The sequence below is a fragment of the Chelonia mydas genome, chromosome 9, assembly GCF_015237465.2.
Source record: "Chelonia mydas isolate rCheMyd1 chromosome 9, rCheMyd1.pri.v2, whole genome shotgun sequence".
NCBI classification, from domain to species: Eukaryota; Metazoa; Chordata; order Testudines; family Cheloniidae; genus Chelonia; species Chelonia mydas.
The window spans coordinates 53,666,348-53,684,625 of record NC_057855.1 but is presented as its reverse complement, the minus strand read 5'-3'; the positions used below and the strand labels follow the sequence as shown (position 1 = coordinate 53,684,625).

General features: G+C 45.5%; 1 protein-coding gene across 14 annotated transcripts in view; it reads right to left on the bottom strand.

The window, feature by feature from the left end:
- The window catches only part of RNF168 (ring finger protein 168), a 29,638-nt gene that overhangs the window by 5,239 nt on the left and 6,121 nt on the right, over positions 1–18,278 (bottom strand). Inside the window, exons 2-7 of one of the 14 annotated variants that reach the window (XM_037908793.2) lie at positions 16,340–16,424; positions 15,656–15,784; positions 6,207–6,550; positions 2,305–2,381; positions 2,168–2,170; positions 343–519 (exon numbers count right to left, since the gene is read on the bottom strand). In XM_037908793.2, the coding sequence (XP_037764721.1) occupies positions 343–519; positions 2,168–2,170; positions 2,305–2,381; positions 6,207–6,507 (558 nt within the window). In that variant the 5' untranslated portion in view covers positions 6,508–6,550; positions 15,656–15,784; positions 16,340–16,424. Of the gene's footprint in view, positions 1–342; positions 535–2,167; positions 2,171–2,304; positions 2,382–6,206; positions 6,551–15,655; positions 15,785–16,339; positions 16,455–18,278 lie in introns of all 14 variants that reach the window. The other 13 variants (XM_037908790.2, XM_037908786.2, XM_037908785.2 and 10 more) reach the window with 13 other exon arrangements.

The following is an 18,278-nucleotide window of genomic DNA, read 5'->3' as shown; positions in this document are numbered from 1 at the left end:
TCCTAAACACAGGCTACAGACATTAACCTCCTCCAAAAAAGCATTTTTTAAATGATGGGAGAAGAGAGGAGCTCCTGGCATCCAAGAAGATGGTTACTATGGATGAGATGTTAAATCAACTACTGGTAAGCACTTCAAAAAGTGGAAATTTTTATTTTCTCCTCTCTTTTGTTGGATTTTAAACTTATTTAAGCACTGAATATTTAATGTTGGCTTCCAATATAAAATTTGAAGAATTTTTTTGAAATTCTTCATAAGGATTTTTGCATATGCTCTGGAAGATATAAAGATCACTCATTTTGAGAAACACATTGCTCTAATGTCCCCTAGAGCCAAACTCACCAGATTGATACTCAGCTCCCATGCCAGCTCTTCATCTTGTTTAAGCTGTTCATCCATCTCTCTTTGCCTTTCTTCTGCCAGCCTGTGCTCTTCTTCTTCCTCTGCTAATAGCCTTTGAATGTACTCCTCACTTGCTTTGCTCTCCTCTTGTTCATGTGCCCGCCTCTCTGCCTTCACCTGTAAGAGAAGTTTCTAAAAGATCTTAAATTAAATTTCAAGTGAACCTGCAGACAACACATTAATTACACTAGAACCTCTCTATCTTGCACTTCATTAATATGAACAAAACATTCACAAAAAGGCACTCTTCATATTCTCAGCAAACATTTAATAGCAGAGTGCTATGAAACTTCACTATTAAGACTTCACTAATTTTAGCATATATACAGGATGCAATCTAGGATACTATTAAGTATTAAAGAATCAAGTACACTAATGAGCTACCTTTTAATTCTTAGAAAACTGCATTTTCAAACTTGCTAATTTGCAGGATTCAGTGATTTGCAAAGGGTCTCCCAATCAGTGTGAAAAGGTTACTTACCTGCAGCTAGAATTCTCCAACTACGTGTATCTACAGAGAACCTTGAGAAAAACATGTGCCGCAATACAGCAGACTGGAAACCATCCACATTGCAATGACTGCTGAAGCTGTTCATTCTCTCATACAGCCAATCATTTAATGCAGGGATATGGAAGACGGCATAGCACTCACCTCTTTCAATTCCTTTCTAACCCTTTAGAGCATCAAAAGAACTTTAACATAGTAGGGTGGGTGAGTATGGCTTTCTTGATGCAATATACTGAGAACTCCAGTTATGGGTTAAAAATCTTTTCTTCCTTTAGGAATTATCTCTGCAGACTTTCTTTCTTGGGAGATCAGCCAGCAGAAACCACCCCAGTCAGACTAAAGGCACTGTGTTTGTTCTGCATTACTTGACTACAGATTGGAAGAGCCTGAACTATAGAGTGGAGGTGTAGAAGTGGCCCAGATAAGCATGTTTTAAGGTGCTCGTGAGTGTCTGACCTTGGCAAACCCTCGCAGGGCTCTAGGCCGAAGACCGGTGGACTGGCAGGGCCCAGACTCCCCTACCACCCTCTAACCACAAGGCGCCATCTCTTTCAAGTGCCAGCCATCACAACCCTTCTCCATTCTTCCATCAATGCCAGCCTTGACATCCCTATAATCTCCTTCCACATATGCTGTAAGAGGAAGGTCGCACATGATCACTGGGTTCACTCAACTTCCTTGTTGCCATAATGAAAAACAATGCAGCCATCAGGAAAAGGTGGTACAAGAACATTCATACTTTGGTTCAAATCGAAAATCTATAAAACATTATTAGTACCATGTTTAATTCCACTTAGAAGGGTCCTAAAGTCGAGGGTAAAAAAGAAGCAAGTGATCGAATAATTCCTACACTGAGCCCAACAATTTGTGGTTAAACAAGAGCATGTCTTTAAAGAAACATCCAATCTTTATTGAAAGATGAAGATTGAGAATTAGTCACATTCCTTGGTAAACTACTCCAATGGCCACCTACAATGACTTAAATCAGGTGTACAATTTTCTTGTTTGAATTTTTATAGCTTTGACTTCCGGACATTTGATATTGTTACGCCCTTGTGTGCTAGATTAAAGAGCCCAGTAGTACCAAATGCCCTCTCCCTGGATAGTGTCTTGTACATCATGATCAAGTCACCTCCTAACCTTCTCTTTAATAAGAAAAACTGAACTCAAGTCTGTCACTGTAAGGTGTGTTACCAAACCTCAAACCATTCTTGTAGCTCTTTCCTCTTCAATTTTCCAACACAGCACTAAACTTACTTTCTATTTTAAAAGAAAGAAAGAGGAAAGTTATTCTAATTAAATAGTCAAATACTGGAGTCATTCTATACATACAAGATTCAAATAAATCAATAGTCAAGGCAGTTACTACTTTAAACAGAATTTTCTAGACTTACCTTGCTAATCTCTGCCTCATATTCCTGTCTCAGTTCCCCAGGCTTGCTTAGCTGATGCAGTGGTTGGGATATGCAAACTAATCCAGAGAAAAAGAGAAGGGGAGTGTGGGGAAAACAAAATGATCACTTTAGATAGCTCAGATTTTTATAGATTCTTTTCATCCTATAGTCCATTACAATTTCATATTATCCTAGTTTAACTTAAACCTAAAATATGCAGAACACAATCATATCCAATACTGCACCTTAACTCAACTGTGTCCACCTAGTGGGAACATGCAGTATGTTCCAATTCAGTGAGAAAGCAAATACATCTCTCAATCACTTCCAGCTTCCCTCACCCTCTATGACAGGGGTGGGCAAACTTTTTGGCCTGAGGGGTTCTGAAACTGTATGGAGAGCTGGGTAGGGAAGGCTGTGCCTCCCCAAACAGCCTGGCCCCTGCCCCCTATCTGCCTCTCTCAGAACCTCCCGCCCATCCAACCCCCCCTGCTCCCTGTCCCAACCCCTATCCACACCCCCGCCCCCTGACAGGCCCCCCGGTCCTCCCATGCCTATCCAACCTCCCCTGTTCCCTGACTACTCCCTTCCCCTCAATTACCTCCCCAAAACCTCCACCCCATCCAACCGCCCCCTGCTCCTGGACTGCCCCCCAGGATTCCCTACCCCTTATCCAACCCCCCGCTCCCCGCCCCCTTACCATGCCGCTCAGAGCGGCATGTCTGGCAGCCACGCCACCCAGTCCGAACGCTGCCTGGCAGGAGCTTGCAGCCCCGCCTCCCAGAGTGCTGGCGGCACAGCGAGCTGAGGCTGCAGGGGAGGGGGGACAGCAGGGGAGGAGCCAGGGGCCAGCCTCCCCGGCTGGAAGCTCAAGGGCCGGGCAGGACGGTCCCACGGGCCAGATGTGGCCCACAGGCCGTAGTGTGCCCACCTCTGCTCTATGAGGAAAATGGCCAGGCTTCCTTACACTTTAGGATAGTGCAGCATGAAATGTAAAGATCTTAAAGCTGACCTTCAAAGGAAAAAAAAAGAGTCTGTGCCGTCTTTTGTTCTTTATAGTATATAAAGACAGCCTGAAATGTGTGTTGCTCTATTGATTTGAAGCTATTTCACAGGATTCTCACTCTTGAGCGCTAAAAATTCTTGACTGGATAGAACTTTCAAAGCTAATGTGTTGCAGGGCTTCACCTCCATATATCAACAGAGGAACATTCGCAACCTGGATTGGCAGTGATAGAGCTCACTGGTGTCCTCAGATGTCAGTTTCTTTTTCAAATAAATGGAAGAAATTTATCAATTCACAGCTGTACAGGTAAAGCCACTCAAACTCTGATGACAGTGAATGGACAAGTGAGATTCCTGTAAGAATATTATTTTCAAAGAAGCAAAATTAAGCATGTCTCCCTCCTTCTTGATGAAGGATATGATGCCCTGATTACTTGTTTGAAATTTCTGGGATATCAGGCTCTGAAGGTTCTCAGAGCAATCAGAACTGTCCTTATTTTGCAAACACTAATGTGCAGGAAAATCATCAGTGGAGCAAGTTCATAGCATGTGCCTATAATTTTATCACTGCATGATCTAGTGTGTATTGTTGCTCTTTTTATTAAATGGGACATTTCTTGAGCTATTTACTTTCTAAAAGTAAGAGTCCTTTCCAAAGCCTTGGCTGGGACGATTTAGTTGGTGTTGGTCCTGCTTTGAGCAGGGTTGGACTAGATGACCTCCTGAGGTCTCTTCCAACCCTGATATTCTATAGTCATAACATCTTCACATGAAGACAAAATCTGTATAAAACAGCCACAAATAGCCAGGAAACCCAATTTAACACCAAGAGACAATCTGTGTTCCTGCTGTGGGCTTTACTTGGGGCCATCAGGCCTAGGGTGCAGGCTGCAGTGCAACAACCTCCCATAGTTTTGGGATTCCCTTGTCAGGCAGTCTGAGGGCCTGGCTGTCAAGTTACAGTCCGTCATCCCCCTGTGCTTCCTGGGTTCTCTCAGTCAGCCAGCAGAGGAGGGAAGGGGTACCAAGGTCCTCCCTCTCCAATGGGAAAGTGGTGAGGAGACAGTCTCAGACCCTCTTAGCTAATACACTAGACCAGCCTCTCCTGGGCCACTTCCTACATCTCCTGTTCTCTCTTTCGCTAGGGGTGAAATCCCCACACACTGCTTCCCTCTCAGCAAAGGGTTGCTCTCACAGTCTCAACAATTCAGATAATCATCTGGGGCTTCCCAGTTCACTTTCAGTGTCCAGTTGTTTCCTCTTGTTAGAGTGGGAGAGAAGGGGGTGAGGCCCCTGGCCTCCTGGTCAGATCTTACTCCAGTCCAGACCTTTCCCCTATAGATTGCTTTGTCCCAGAAGCTACAGGACCTTACGCCTAAGGAAATTCTGCGCCACTGCGCAATGCAGAATTTTGCAGAAATTAATGTATATGCAGAATTTCCTTTAGCCCACAAAAATGGGCTGCAGTGCTGCTGGCCACCACTAGGGTCCGGTGGACCTGGAAGAGCCCAACTTTCACACAGAAGACACTGCCCATCATAGTCTCCTGAGCAACAAGTCTGTCTTTTGATATTTAAATACAGAACAGCAAAGATACTGAAACAATTTGTTGAAAATCCTGAGGAAACCTCAAGAGTAAATAAAATCAACTGATGTCAGTGAAAGCGTTCAGCCCTCCAAAACTATTTGGTTGGAACTTCCAAAGTCAATATGAAGTTGGAGGGTTAAGACCCAAGGCTGAGAATCATGATGATGATGATGATGATGATATCTAAAGAATTTTTTTCAACTTATTTTACCTTAGAAATATCAGGAATGTCAACATGGGAGTTGAGGTCGATATAACTATGTTGCTCAGGGGCATGGATTTTTCACTCCCATGAGCGACACAGTTATTCCAATATAGGTCTATAGTGTAGACCTGGCCTAAATAAAAATCATTCTAACTCTCAGTTAACCACGTTTCACTTCCTTATGATTGTGATGCCAATCCTAGTAGTTGTCAGAACCTTGGGCTCGAACCCATACCCACCGTTTTGTTTGGAAGTAGCCTAGGCCATCAGGCCACACCGACACATTAGGTTACAAGGGAATTCACAGACTTGGTGGGCCAGCTTTCAGGGTTCCATGACCTGCTTCTTGACTGACCACAGGATCTTGACCCTGATTGGTTGGTGACTATATATAAACTTACTGCCTCACTTCTGGGCTTGTCTGAGCAAGAAGCCATTGCCTGCTAGTTGCTAGTCAGACCCACCTGACCCTGCCTTGCCCCACCTGACCTCATCTGCTCGCTTCGCCCTAACCCCAGCACCCTCCTCGCTGTACCTTCCCCTTGGATTAGATCTTCCAGCGGTCCCTTGTGTTAACTCTGACCACCACTTGGGACTACCCATTGCCCTGCCCAACTCCCCGCCATTACAGTAGTCTATCCAGCAGTCTCCCAGGCTGTGACCTGGTGTCAGTAAAATGTAGCCAGGGCTTGGGTATTTTTAACCATGTCACTCATACTATGTTGGTGATCAAATAAAAAGACCCAAGCACCATTTACATTTACAGCCTCCTCTATTACCACTACTGGTAATTTTCCTTGCATAGACAAGATACCCATTTTTTGTGTAAAACACAAAAGAGAAAAACAAATGTGCACTTTTGAAAAAACGAACATACATGTAGCTTGCCTTCTTTATATTACATAAAAAAGGGCACAAACTCATTTCTTTCCTTTGCAAATTACCTTTAACAGCAAACTAGTGTGAGACTGCATTTCCCAGATGATTCAATAATTTAGCTGCGCCAGCAATTACTTTATGATCTCACTTCATGACATCCAAGCTCACTAATACCAATTACTTTGCGACGGCACAAACAGATAAGACAAGTGTCATTTTACTTACTGTCCTCTTCCAGATCCTGTCCATTAACTCTGCGCTGGCATTCTTCTGGGTAATTCTTTTGAATCCTTTCCCACAGTTCCCAATTGATAAGAGTATTTTTGCGGGCATTATATCGTGCCCAAGAAGAGACCCGCCGGCGGCAAAAAGGGCAGTACAGACTTGCCTTCTCTACTGTCAACTGGAAACAAGAGTTACAGAGTGTGTGGTTGCATGGCAGGGTCACTGGCTCCACAAAAATTTCCATGCAGATTTGGCAAAGACAGTCAGTCAAGGAAAGCGGAGCCTCAGATTTCTTTGACATTTTGATTCCAAGCAAAAGAAGGAGGTTAATGCAACATCAGTACCTGAAGCCAAAACAAAAAATACATTTCTTAGTTGGTACTATCAAGAATACAATTTAAAACACAGAGTTTAAAATGTTTGCTGAATAACATATAAAAAGGCTTGCGCTATCAAAATGTGTGCTTAATCAGCTATTTTTGTTCATCACACCCAAGATTCCAGATTTGCAGAGTAAACTGGAAATCCTTCTCAAAGTCATCCTGAAATGTTACACAAAATGCTTGGAAATGAACTGCAAAGTTTTGCACAAATCCTAAATGCTCCATTATAAAATTCCAAAATAGAAGGGGGAAAAAAATGTATGCAGGGCTTGAAAATTTACATGCATCCACTAGCTACGGTGAAAAATACTTTTCCCAACATACCCCGTTTCCCTTACAAAGATATGCCCCTTGCAACGCCACTTGTGGGATGGGGAGTATGCTGAACACACAGGTGAGAAGCCAAGCCCATTCGCCCTATTTCCCCAGCCCCTCAGTTCAGGGACAGGGAAGGTATTGAGATTTCTACCAGGGTGATTCCCTTAATTAAATGGCGGATGAAATTCAATGTTGATAAATGCAAAATAATACATATTGGAAAACATAATCCCAACTATACATATGAAATGATGGGTTCTGAATTACCTATTACTAGGGCCCCACCAAATTTACAGCTGTGAAAAATGATTAACAGACTGTGAAATATGATCTCCCCTGTGAAATCTGGACCCCAGCCAGCAGCTCCTATCCTGCACAGGGCTCCAGCTGCTAGTGCCCGCCAGGGATTGAAACAACTTCTTCCCCTGCAAGGCCACTCCCAGGGAAGGTCAGATCCATCTCTGGGATTCTCCCCAGCTGCAGGAAGCTCCACAGCTCCAGCTGTTACACCCCTCCTCCCTGCCCCAGAGGCTGCGGCTCCAGCTGTCACCCCTCTGTGTGGAGAGGCTGCGGCTCCAGCTGTCAGCCGGCCACGGGGGAGGGAAACTGCAAGAACCAGACCTATGGTAACTCATCCTGCAATACCCTGCAACCCTGACTTCTGTGCTGCTGGTGGCTTTAGAGATGGGTGCCCAGGCAGCAGCCTTCCTCTCTGGCTGCCCAGCTCTGAAGGCAGTGCTCCTGCCAGCAGCAGGGCAGAAATAACGGTGGCAATCCCACAATCCCACTACAATAGCCTTGCGACCCCACCACCACCACCTGACCACCTTTTGGTTCGGGACCTTCATGGTTACAACACCGTGAAATTTCAGATACAGTAACTCCTCGCTTAACGTTGTAGTTATCTTCCTGAAAAAGGCTACTCTAAGCGAAATGATGTTAAGCGAATCCAATTTCCCCATAATAATTAATGTAAACGGGGGCATTAGGTTCCAGGAAAATTTTTTTCATCAGACAAAAGACGTGTGTGTATACATATATACACACACACACAGAGTATAACTGTTAAACAAACAATTTAATACTAATACTGACACAGCAATGATGATTGTGAAGCTTGGCTGAGGTGGTGAAGTCAGAGGGTGGAAAAGGGGATATTTCTTAGGGAATACCTTACTGCTAAATGATAAACTAGCACTTGGCTGAGCCCTCAAGGGTTAACACATGTTGTTAACGTAACCTCACACTCTACAAGGCAGCACAAATGGAGGGAGGGGAGACTGCATGGCAGAGAGAGACAGAGACACCACTGCCCCCACTCTAAGTACACTGCCTTTTTAAGTAGATAAGTAAGTTGAGACAGCAGCTGCTGGCAGCAAGCTCCCTCTGTCCTGAGCCCTGTCGTGTGTCCCCCCTGCTCTGATGAGATGGGGTGCAGGAGCAGAGGGGAGGGGGACACCCTGACATTAGCACCCCTGTTCCCCCTCCTTCCACCCCGCCCCCCACACAGCAAGTAGGAGGCTTTCGGGAGCAGCTCCAAGGCAGAAGGCAGGCAGGAGCAGCACACGGCAGTGGGGGGAGGGACAGCTGAACTGACTGGCAATTGACAGCCTGCTGGGGGGCTGCAGCACAGGGAACAGAGAGCTGATGGTGGGGCTGCCTGCCCACCCTGGTTCCAAGCCCCCACCAGCTAGCTCCAATGGTATGCTCTTCCTGCAAGCAGTGGACAAAGCAGGCGTCTGCCAAACAACATTATAAGGGAGCATTGCGCAACTTTAAACAAGCATGTTCTCTAACTGATCAGCAACATAACAAAACATTAACCGGGCCGACGTTAAGTGAGGAGTTACTGTATAAACTTCTGAAAATGTGAAATTAACTAATTTTAAACAGACACACACACACTAAAATTGATCAAAATAAACCATGAATTTGGTAGGAGCCTAATAATAAGACCATAACTATCATAATGCCACTATACAAATCCATGGTAGACCCACACCTTGAATACTGCATGCAGTTCCAGTTGCCTTATCTCAAAAAATACATTTTAGAAATGGAAAAGACAGAGAGAACGGCAACAAAAATGATTAAGTGTACAGAACAACTTTCATCTAAGAAGAGATTAAAAAGACTGGGACTATTCAGCTTGGATCAGAGATGACTAAGGGGGTGTATGATAGATCAGGGGTTCTCAAATTGGGGGTCGTGACCCTCAGGGGGTCACAAGGTTATTACGTGGGGGACAAAAGCTATCACCCTTCACCCCAAACCCTGCTTTGCCTCCAGCATTTGTAAAAGTGTTAAATATATATATTATAAAAAAATGTGTTTTTAATTTATAAGGCGGGGGCTTGCTGCGTGAAAGGGGTCACCAATACAAAAGTTTGAGAACTACTGAACTAGTAGGACTATACATTTGAAGCCACTTATTCGAGACACCATTACTGGAAGAGATGAGCATTCTCTCCTCCCTCTTGCTGTATTTCCCGGGGGAACATTTCCAACACTGTACATATTTTCTAGCCTCTGGTTTGAGGTCCCCTTTCTCAGTCAACACCTCCATTAACTGCTCCATTTGTCTATTCTTGTCTGTTTAACTGTTACCAACATGATTCTGAACAGTAGTAAAGAAAACTGACAAGAGTCTGGTCAGATTTTACTGACTTCATCTGGCAAAGCTCTGAACAGAAGCATAGGCAGTGGGATTGTCAGCAGACTTAGCCCTGGTCTACACTACGAGTTTAGGTCGGATTTAGCAGCGTCAGATTGGTTTAGCCCTGCACCCGTCCACACTACAAAGTCATTTTTTCCCCAACTTTAAGGGCTCTTAAAACCGGTTTCTGTACTCCTCCCTGACGAGTGGACTAGCGCAGAAATCGACCTTGCTGGGTCCAATTTGGGGTAGTGCAGATGCATTCAACGGTATTGGCCTCCGGGAGCTATCCCAGAGTGCTCCATTGTGACCGCTCTGGACAGCACTCTCAACTCAGATGCACTGGCCAGGTAGACAGGAAAAGCCCCGCGAACTTCTGAATTTCATTTCCTGTTTGGCCAGTGAGGCGAGCTGATCAGCACAGGTGACCATGCAGTCCCAGAATCACAAAGAGCTCCAGCATGGACTGAACGGGAAGTACTGTATCTGATCACTGTATAGGAAGACGAATCCAGGCTATCAGAACTCCGTTTGAAAAGACGAAATGCCAAAATATTTGAAAAAAATCTCCAAGGGCATGAAGGACAGAGGCTATAACAGGGACCCGCAGCAGTGCCGTGTGAAACTTAAGGAGCTCAGGCAAGCCTACCAAAGAACCAGAGAGGCAAACGGCCGCTCTGGGTCGGAGCCCCAGACATGCCGCTTCTATGATGAGCTGCATGCCATTCTAGGGGGTGCCCCTACAACTACCCCAGCCCTGTGTGTGGACTCTGTCAATGGACTCTCACGCAACAGGGATGCGGATTTTGGGGATGAGGAAGAGGAGGAGGAGGTTGAAGCACAGCAAGCAAGCGGAGAAACCGTTTTCCCCGACAGCCAGGAACTGTTTCTCACCCTGGATCTAGTACCCTCCCAACCCACCAAAGGTGGGCTCCCGGATCTAGAAGGCGGAGAAGGGACTTCTGGTGAGTGTACCTTTGTAAATATAATACACGGTTTAAAAGCAAGCGTGTTTAAGGATTAATTTGCCCTGAAGACTTGGGATGCATTCGCCGCCAGTACAGCTACTGGAAAAGTCTTAACACTTCTGGGGATGGACTGGAAATCCTCCAGGGATATCTCAGTGCAGCTCTCCTGGATGTATTCCCAAAGCCTTTGCAAAAGGTTTCTGGGGAAGGGCAGCCTTATTCCGTCCTCCATGGTAGGACACTTTACCACGGCACACCAGCAGCATGTAGTCTGGAATCATTGCATAACAAAGCATGGCAGTGTATGGTCCCATGGTTTGCTGGCATTCAAGCAACATCCGTTCTTTATCGCTCTGTGTTATCCTCAGGAGAGTGATATCATTCATGGTCACCTGGTTGAAATAGGGGAATTTTATGAAGGGGACATTCAGAGGTGGCCGTTCCTGCTGGGCTGTTCGCCTGTGGCTGAACAGAAATCTTCCCTGCTGTTACCCACGCGGTGGAGGGAGGGGTGAAGCGATCATCCCAGAGAATTGGGTGGGGGGGGGGGGGGGGGGGAAAGAGGGTGAGTTGGGTTTGTGATGCACGTTAACCTGAAAACCGCAGCCCCTCCTTTTAAATGGCCAACCCAACGGGTGCTTGGTATGTGAAATGAGGGCACTGCTGTTTGAAACCATTCCCACATGTTAGGAAGGTTAAAGAAGCCAAAAGACTGTGGCTGCAAGCTGAATTCTGTTGCCCGCCGGCCCTGTGCGTGTCATCTCTCACACCATACCGGCAGGCCCTCAATATAAGAGGCAAAATGCGACCTTGTAAAGAAAGCACACATGCTATGTAATGTTAACAGCTTGGTTCACCATGAAAGAATCTACCCCTTGTTCTCTAAAATGTGTCTTTTTAAAGACTAATCTCCCTTTTTTCCCCTCCTGCAGTGGCAAATGTTTCATCGCTCCACGTATCATCTCCGTACCAGAGGCTATCAAAGATTAGAAGTAAAAAAAAAACAAACACACTCACGATGCAATGTTCTCTAAGCTCATGCAGGCCTCCTACGCTGAAAGAGCCCAGCACAATGTGTGGAGGGAGACAATGTCAGAGTCCAGGAAAGCACAAAATGAACGCGAGGATAGGAGGGACGAGCAAGAGGAGAGCTGGCGTCAGCGTGATGAGAGGAGGCAGGATGCAATACTGAGGCTACTGGAGGATCAAACTGATATGCTCCGGTGTATAGCTGAGGTGCAGGAAAGGCCGCAGGAGCACAGACCGCCACTGCAGCCCCTGTGTAACTAACCACCCTCCTCCCCAAGTTCCATAGCCTCCTCACCCAGACACCCAAGAATGCGGTGGGGGGGCCTCCAGGCACCCAACCACTCTACCCCAGAGGACTGCCCAAGCAACAGAAAGCTAGCATTCAATAAGTTTTGAAGTGCAGTGTGGCTTTGTCCTTCTGTCCTCCCCTACTCCCCCACCCCACCCCACCCGGTGCTTCCCTAGTCCCCCACCCCTCCCGGGCTACCTTGGCAGTTATCCCCCCATTTGTGTGACGAATTAATAAAGAATGCATGAATTTGAAACAACAATGGTTTTTTTGCCTCTGCAAGCGGTGATCAAAGGGGGGAGAGGAGGGCGGTTGGCTTACAGGGAAGTAGAGTGAACCAAGGGGCAGGGGTTTTCATCAAGGAGAAACAAACAGAACTGTCATACTGTAGCCTGGCCAGTTATAAAACTGGTTTTCAAAGCTTCTATGATGTGCACCGCGCCCTGCTGTGCTCTTCTAACTGCCCTGCTGTCTGGCTGCGCGTAATCAGTGGCCAGTGATTTGTCTCAACCTCCCGCCCACCATAAACGTCTCCCCCTTACTCTCACAGATACTGTGGAGCACACATCAAGCAGTAATAATGATGGGAATATTGGTTTCGCTGAGGTCTAATCAAGTCAGTAAACTGCACCAGCGTGCTTTTAAACATCCAAATGCACATTCTACCACCATTCTGCACTTGCTCAGCCTATGGTTGAACAGCTCCTGACTACTGTCTAGGGTGCCTGTGTATGGCTTCATGAGCCATGACATTAAGAGGTAGGCTCGGTCTCTAAGGATAACTATAGGCATTTCAACATCCTCAACGGTTATTTTCTGGTCTGGAAAGTAAGTCCCTTGCTGCAGCCGTTCCTACAGACCAAAGTTCCTGAAGATGCGAGCGTCATGTACCTTTCCCGGCCATCCCACGTTGATGTTGGTGAAACGTCCCTTGTGATCCACCAGTGCTTGCAGCACCATTGAAAAGTACCCCTTGTGGTTTATGTACTCGCTGCCTTGGTGGTCTGGTCCCAAGATAGGGATATGTGTTCCGTCTATGGCCCCACCACAGTTAACGAATCCCATTGCAGCAAAGCCATCCACTATGACCTGCACATTTCCCAGAGTCACTACCCTTGATAGCAGCAGCTCAGTGATCGCGTTAGCTACTTGCATCACAGCAGCCCCCACAGTAGATCTGCCCTCTCCAAATTGATTCCCGACTGACCGGTAGCTGTCTGGCGTTGCAAGCTTCCAGAGGGCTATCACCACTCGCTTTTGAACTGTGACGGCTGCTCTCATCTTGGTATTCATGCGCTTCAGGGCAGGGGAAAGCAAGTCACAAAGTTCCATGAAAGTGCCCTTATGCATGCGAAAGTTTTGCAGCCATTGGGAATCGTCCCAAACCTGCAACACTGTGCGGTCCCACCAGTCTGTGCTTGTTTCCTAGGCCCAGAATCGGCGTTCCACGGCTTGAGCCTGCTCCATTGCCACCAGGATGACCAAATTGCTGGGGCCCGTACTTTGAGAGAAGTCTGTGTCTATGTCCTCATCACTGTCCTCACCGCGCTGCCGTCGCCTACTCGCCTGCTTTTGCAGGTTCTGGTTCTGCATATACTGCTGGATAATTCGCATGATGTCTAGAACAGTCACAACTGCCGCGGTGATCTGAGCAGGCTCCATGCTTGCCGTGGTATGGCGTGAGCAGGAGAGCAGAGTGGCAGCAGAAGTGGCGGGTGGAGGACGATGCTGACAGCAGTATGGCGCCCGCGCAGAAAAAGGCGCAAAACGATTGTTGGCTGTTGCTTTCATGGAGGGAGGGAGTGGGGAGAAAGGGCTAGGGTGGCAGTAGACAGTGCAGTACGACTGCTAGCTGTCAGTCTCCTGGGTGGTCACGGTGCTGCTGGCTGGAAGAGCGGCCTGAGGCAGAATGGCCCTCTCAAGGATTGAACTCACAACCCTGGGTTTAGCAGGCCAATGCTCAAACCACTGAGCTATCCCTCTGCCAATATTCCAGGCAGGACTGAATCTCCATTAGACAAAACAAAGAAGAGAATGACTGAGTCACTCCCATTTATGTCCAGGTGCCCCTGACAGACCTCATTGAGGTCTTCCAGGAGCACCTGTGTCTGCCCAGGCGCCCCGACCAACCACACCGAGGTTGGCCAAGAGCTCCCAGGAGATGATGAGGACGGCTACCCGTCGTAATGCACCATCTGGGGGGGGAGGGATAGCTCAGTGGTTTGAGTATTGGCCTGCTAAACCCAGGGTTGTGAGTTGAATTCTTGAGGGGGCCATTTAGAGATCTGGGGCAAAAATTGGGGATTGGTCCTGCTTTGAGCAGGGGGTTGGACTAGATGACCTCCTGAGGTCCCTTCCAACCCTGATATTCTATGATTCTATGATCTGCTGCCACAAGGCAATGAGCTGCTGCTATGTAGCAATGCAGTCCCGCATCTGCCAGCACCCAGGAGATGTACGGCGACAGTGAGCTGAGAGGGCTCCATGGTTGCTGTGGTATGGCATCTGCATAGGTAACCCAGAAAAAAGGTGCAAAACGATTGTCTGCCGTTGCTTTCAGGGAGGGAGAGCCTGGCAACATACCCAGAACCACCCCTGCAATGTTTTTTGCCCCATCAGGCATTGGGATCTCAACCCAGAATTCCAATGGGGGGTGGGGACTGTGGGAAAGCTACCTACAGTGCAACACTCTGGAAGTCGACGCTAGCCTTGGTACTGTGGATGCACTCCGCCGACTTAACTGCTTTCTAAAAAATCGACTTCTATAAATTCGACCTAATTTCATAGTGTAGATATACCCTTAGGGAAGCAACACTATATCTGAGACATGTTTGGAAGGTCATTTTCACAACTATAGAAAATACTTTATTTTGCAAACTTGCTCAAGAAAGCTTCCTACTCACCACTGGCATGTGGATTTTTTGAGCCCTGATGTTGCTACACCCCAGTTTTTAAACAATCACTTGGAGGAACCCCTTCAGTGGACCAGAACCCCGTTAGATCGCATTGCTCCGAGACCATGCATCCTCACTGCCTCCTGGACTGAGCTACTGGGCTCCCGCTCTCCTACTTCACATTGTAAGCTCCGCACAGCGAGTCCAAATGAGATAGCCCCCTGGTAGAGACTTGTACACTCTTCAGGGACTAATGCACCCCAGCCAATATTTGCAGTAAAACTCCAAACAGCATAGGATTTATTAGTCAACTAGACCACCACATTAGAAGTCCTTAGATTAGCATTCAGACATGACGCTTAAAGCACATAGTCCATTCTGGCCAAGACCCAATTCATCAGATGAGCTGTAATGAATTCTATTTTCAAGTTCTCTCTCTCTGGTGTCCTTTCTTAGTAAATTCAAAAGGTAAGAGAACCCATATCTCATCCAGAGCCCACACTTATCCCCACACCTCCCAGTCCCTTGCTCTCCAGGCAGGGCCATGCTTTGTTCACAACCCCCCCTAACCAGAGCTTCCCACTGTTGAGCACTGATTCATTAGTCACTGGAGCGTGCATTGTCTCTCTGGACCGGTTCTTGATCTGGGTTCATTTCAGCCAATTCCTTAATGATTTTATTTATTCCACTCAGACAGGGAGGTGACAAACATACCTATGTCTCTTAGTCTGCCCTTAAAGCAAACTTAATCCTTCCCCCACCAATGAGAAGCAATACAAAGTATGAGGGGAAACTGAGGTGCACAGAGGATTCAAAAATATTACAGAAAATTCCCACTTTGTCACATCTGAACATAACCATTGTTAAAATACACATTTTGATTTCATTATTAATAAGGTTAGAGACATTTACCTACTCAAGATCCTGAGCTGAAGACATTCTAGTTCTTCTGAGTGATATCACAAGTGTTATAAACAGTAGTATCTGTGATATCATTCAATTCAGGCAGAGAAAAAGTCTACAGCACACATTTGTCAGAACCTAAGAGAGGTAATCTTGTTAAAATACTATTTACACTTTTTAAAATAGTCGCACGTGCTTTTCTTACACTAGAATCTCAAGAGTTTTCAACTTTCAGTAAAGCCTTTCCAGTTTATCTGAAGATAAACATTTTTCAAAGAAATCATAAGTACATAATCAAAATTAAGCTAATATTACTCATGGCAACTTCAACATTTGAGTAATTTGATAACAGAATATTTATTTTTGCATCTGTATTCTCAAGTTACTTTTGCCAGCTGTGTACACAATTATATCACAATTGTTGCTTTGTGTTCATAAACATATGTCTTCCATTAATCAAGGTTTCAATGCATTGCATCCACATGTCCTTTAAAAGTTGCTACTACTACAGGACCCCAATTTTAGCATCATCTGAAGTTAACCTTCAGTATTGTTCTGTGGATCAACAATGGTTCTTGCTCAAAAGGATAGTTTATTTGCATTCATCTGGTTGACTAACCTAGGGCTAAAAAGCTGAAATGAAGTAATCAAAACTGAAAAGCATGCAAAAAAGTGAAATGATATGCTGTATACCTTTGGTTGTCCAATAAGAATTTGTGATACTTTTATGGACCATCCCATACCTTCCTCACAGCATTTTCCATCTGCTCTAATAGTACTGTGGAACACAAAATACATTTCATAGGCCCTGATTTAAAAAAAACAAACAAACATATAGATCACTGATACTCAGACTGAGGCTCGGGAGTGCAAGCAGCTCTTTAATTTGTCTCCAGCACCTTTTTGCAGCACATGATATTAAAGCACTGTGTGATTTCATTATTAACCAATCAGGATGTACTTTTACTATGTTATTAACCAATTGCTGTTGATAAAATAATAATACTTGGTCAGTCATTTAGTTGTGAGAAAATATATCTATATATTAAAAATAGTAAATGAAACAATGAATTCACACTACAGTGGCTCTTTTGGGTAATGCTGATTGCTAATTTGGCTCCTGAACACTGAGGTCGGAGAATCACTGAAATAGATCAGAGCAGAACAAGTGACAATATATAATAATGAATAAGTGTTTTGTAAATGCTCCAAGTTACAAAAGCTTAAGTTTAAATAACATCTCCCAATGATATCCTCAGAACTACAGGGAACATTTATATAGGTAACAGTTAACCCATTCAGCTTGCATCCAGGACACTCTGACAACTAAAGAGGAGTGGGTAGAGACTGTTGGAATATGCAGTCCAATAACCAAGCTTTGGACATTCTGGGATGCATGCTATGAAATGCAGCACTCACTTTTAGAAAACATTATTATGGACAATGATGGAAGAGACTCTGATCACCTGACCAGGATGGTGATGGTGATAATGCTCAGGGAGATTAGAGAGGCTATAAAAATAAAAAAAAACCCTCACTAATAATGGGGGATTTCAACTATCCCCATATTGACTGGGTACATGTCACCTCAGGAGGCGATGCAGAGATAAAGTTTCTTGACACCTTAAATGACACCTTTCTTGGAGCAGTTAGTCCTGGAACCCACAAGATGAGAGGCAATTCTTGATTTAGTCCTAAATGGTGCACAGGATCTGGCCCAAGAGGTGAATATAGCTGAACCGCTTGGTAATAGTGAGCGTACCATAATAAAAGTTAACATCCCTGTGGGGATGGGGGGACACCACAGTAGCATTTAATTTCAGAAAGGGAAACTACACAAAAATGAGGAAGTGAGATAAATAGAAATTAAAAACTACAGTGGCAAAAGTGAAATCCCTGTAAGCAGCATGGAAACTTTTTAACAGAGGCTCAATTTAAAAGTATACCCCAAATTAAAAAACAGAGGATCAAAAAAGTGCCACCATGGCTAAAAAAAGAGTAAAAAGTAGTGAGAGGCAAAAAGGCATCCTTTAAAAAGTGGCAGTTAAATCCTATTGAGGAAAACAGAAAGGAGCATAAACTGTGGCAAGTGAAGTGTAAAATATAACTGGGAAGGTCTAAAAAGAATTTGAAGAACAGCTAGCCAAAGAGTCAAAAAGTAAGAGCAAAAAAAATTTTAAGTATATCAGAAGCAGGAAGCCTGCTAAACTATCAGTGGGGCTACTGGACGATCAAGATGCTGAAGTGGGAGCCGCGATCGGCCGAACCTGCAGACGTGGCAGGTAAACAAACCGGCCCGACCCGCCAGGGGCTTTCCCTGAACAAGCGGCGTCCCAAGTTTGGGAAACACTGATCTAGATGATGGAATGGATTGCATCCTCAGCAAGTTCACAGATGACACTAAGCTTGAGGGAGAGGTAGATATGCTGGAGGGTAGGGATACGGTCCAGAGTGACCTAGACAAATTGGAGGATTGGACCAAAAGAAATCTGATGAGGTTCAACAATGACTAGTGCAGAGTCCTGCACTTAGGATGGAAGAATCCCATGAACTGCTAAAACAGACTGGGGAGCAACTGGCTAAGCGGCCGTTCTGCAGAAAAGGACCTGGGGATTACAGTGGACGAGAAGCT